The sequence below is a fragment of the Elephantulus edwardii genome, unplaced genomic scaffold (genome assembly GCF_000299155.1).
Source record: "Elephantulus edwardii isolate Elephantulus edwardi_28Jun2011 unplaced genomic scaffold, EleEdw1.0 scaffold00378, whole genome shotgun sequence".
In the NCBI taxonomy this organism is placed as follows: Eukaryota; Metazoa; Chordata; class Mammalia; order Macroscelidea; family Macroscelididae; genus Elephantulus; species Elephantulus edwardii.
The window spans coordinates 100,915-102,280 of NW_006400128.1; the positions used below are offsets into that span (position 1 = coordinate 100,915).

The 1,366-nt window shown below is 35.8% G+C and overlaps 1 protein-coding gene across 1 annotated transcript; it reads right to left on the minus strand.

Moving 5' to 3' along the window:
- Positions 1 to 776: 776 nt before the first annotated feature.
- Positions 777 to 1,253, minus strand: LOC102861602 (ubiquitin-conjugating enzyme E2 variant 2-like). Its single transcript, XM_006902194.1, has 2 exons — positions 1,090 to 1,253; positions 777 to 963 (listed from the first exon to the last, which is right to left on the minus strand). The coding sequence occupies exons 1-2, from the start codon at positions 1,251 to 1,253 to the stop codon at positions 777 to 779; spliced, it is 351 nt and encodes a 116-aa protein (XP_006902256.1).
- Between the last annotated feature and the right edge of the window lie 113 nt (positions 1,254 to 1,366).

A 1,366-nucleotide genomic window follows, 5' to 3' on the forward strand; every position in this document is an offset into this window, starting at 1 on the left:
TATGGAAATACAAAGGAAGAGGAACAGTTGTAAGCAGACACTGGTGATTGGGACATGGAATGTGAGAACCATGAATGTAGGAAAATTAGATATTGTGCTTTTTTTTCTGAGACACTTTTCACATTTATTTACAATTTAAGACTGACTTTCATCTCAAAAATCACATATCCATACACCTATTTTTTTTGTCGGTTTCACTTAAGATCAAATGCATGGTTTGTCAAACAAAGACTGTAAACAAATATTTGCCATGTATGTTCTATGTAACAACAGAAATGGCTTTTATCAGAAATTCATCAACTCCCCCACTGTTTTATTATAAATACAGGTATCAAAACCATTCTGAACATATTTTTGATACTGATATTAGTCAGCACCCACACTGCGTTTAAAAATTAACAATAATATTCATTGTACCTGCTACATTAAAGAATTTAAACTGCAGCTCTCTCACTAAGCAAGGTGGATAAAGCATGCCCTTGATGGTATCCTCCTGGAGATTGGTTTTCAGAAACATACATCATTCCACAACAACCTGACACTTTTCCAGCTTCTGTCTTGTAAACCTGAGTTCTATTTTGAGTACTCCAGGTTTATGCTTAAATGACAAGTGTCTTGGTAAGAAGAATGTGCTGCATTTTTCTTCCTGTGACCTGAAAACATAATGGGTGTACATATACTAAGTGTATTCTTACAACTGTCCAGGTCATGTTTACCAGCTGGAATTCTTTGACTTAATGTGTGGGTATTTTGCATTGTGATACTTAATCAAGACATTAACATGAGTAGAAGGTTGTTAAGACAAGTTTGAGATTCACTAAAATGTACGTCTGTCCTTCTGGTGGTTGTGGAAGCTTCATATTTTCTTTGGACATCATTAGACGTCTTAATTCTTGAAGTACAACTTTAATGCTATATGAATTTTGCCATTTTGTTAACACTGGTATGCTTCGTGCATCCACCATTCCACTGGAATTATTTATTCCATTCATATTAATTTTTGTTACAAATCTAACTGATGGAGGAGCTTGTGGATATTTAGATCCACATTCTACTTTTAGGCTATATATTCTGTTTTCATAATTTGTCTTTGGTGGTCCAATAATCATTCCTGTCCACCTTGTATTTGTCATATCTTCATCATCTTCAAGGCCCCAGCTAACCGTACCATTGCCTACTCCTTTTTGTCCTTCTTCAAGTTCTTCCAACAAATGAAAATTACGAGGTACTTTCACTCCTGTGGAGACCGCCATCTTCTCCTGCAGCCCCGAAAATTAGATATTGTTAAGGAAGAAATGGAACGCATAAATATTGACATACTAGGCATTGGTGAGATGAGATGGACTGGCATGGGACATTTTGAGTC

Coding starts and splice junctions, on each gene's coding strand:
- LOC102861602 (XM_006902194.1), bottom strand. CDS start 1,253: ATGGCGGTCTCCACAGGAGTGAAAGTACCTCGTAATTTTCATTTGTTG. Junction 964..1,089: donor ATGATTATTGGACCACCAAA/GACAAATTATGA, acceptor TTCCAGTGGAAT/GGTGGATGCACGAAGCATAC.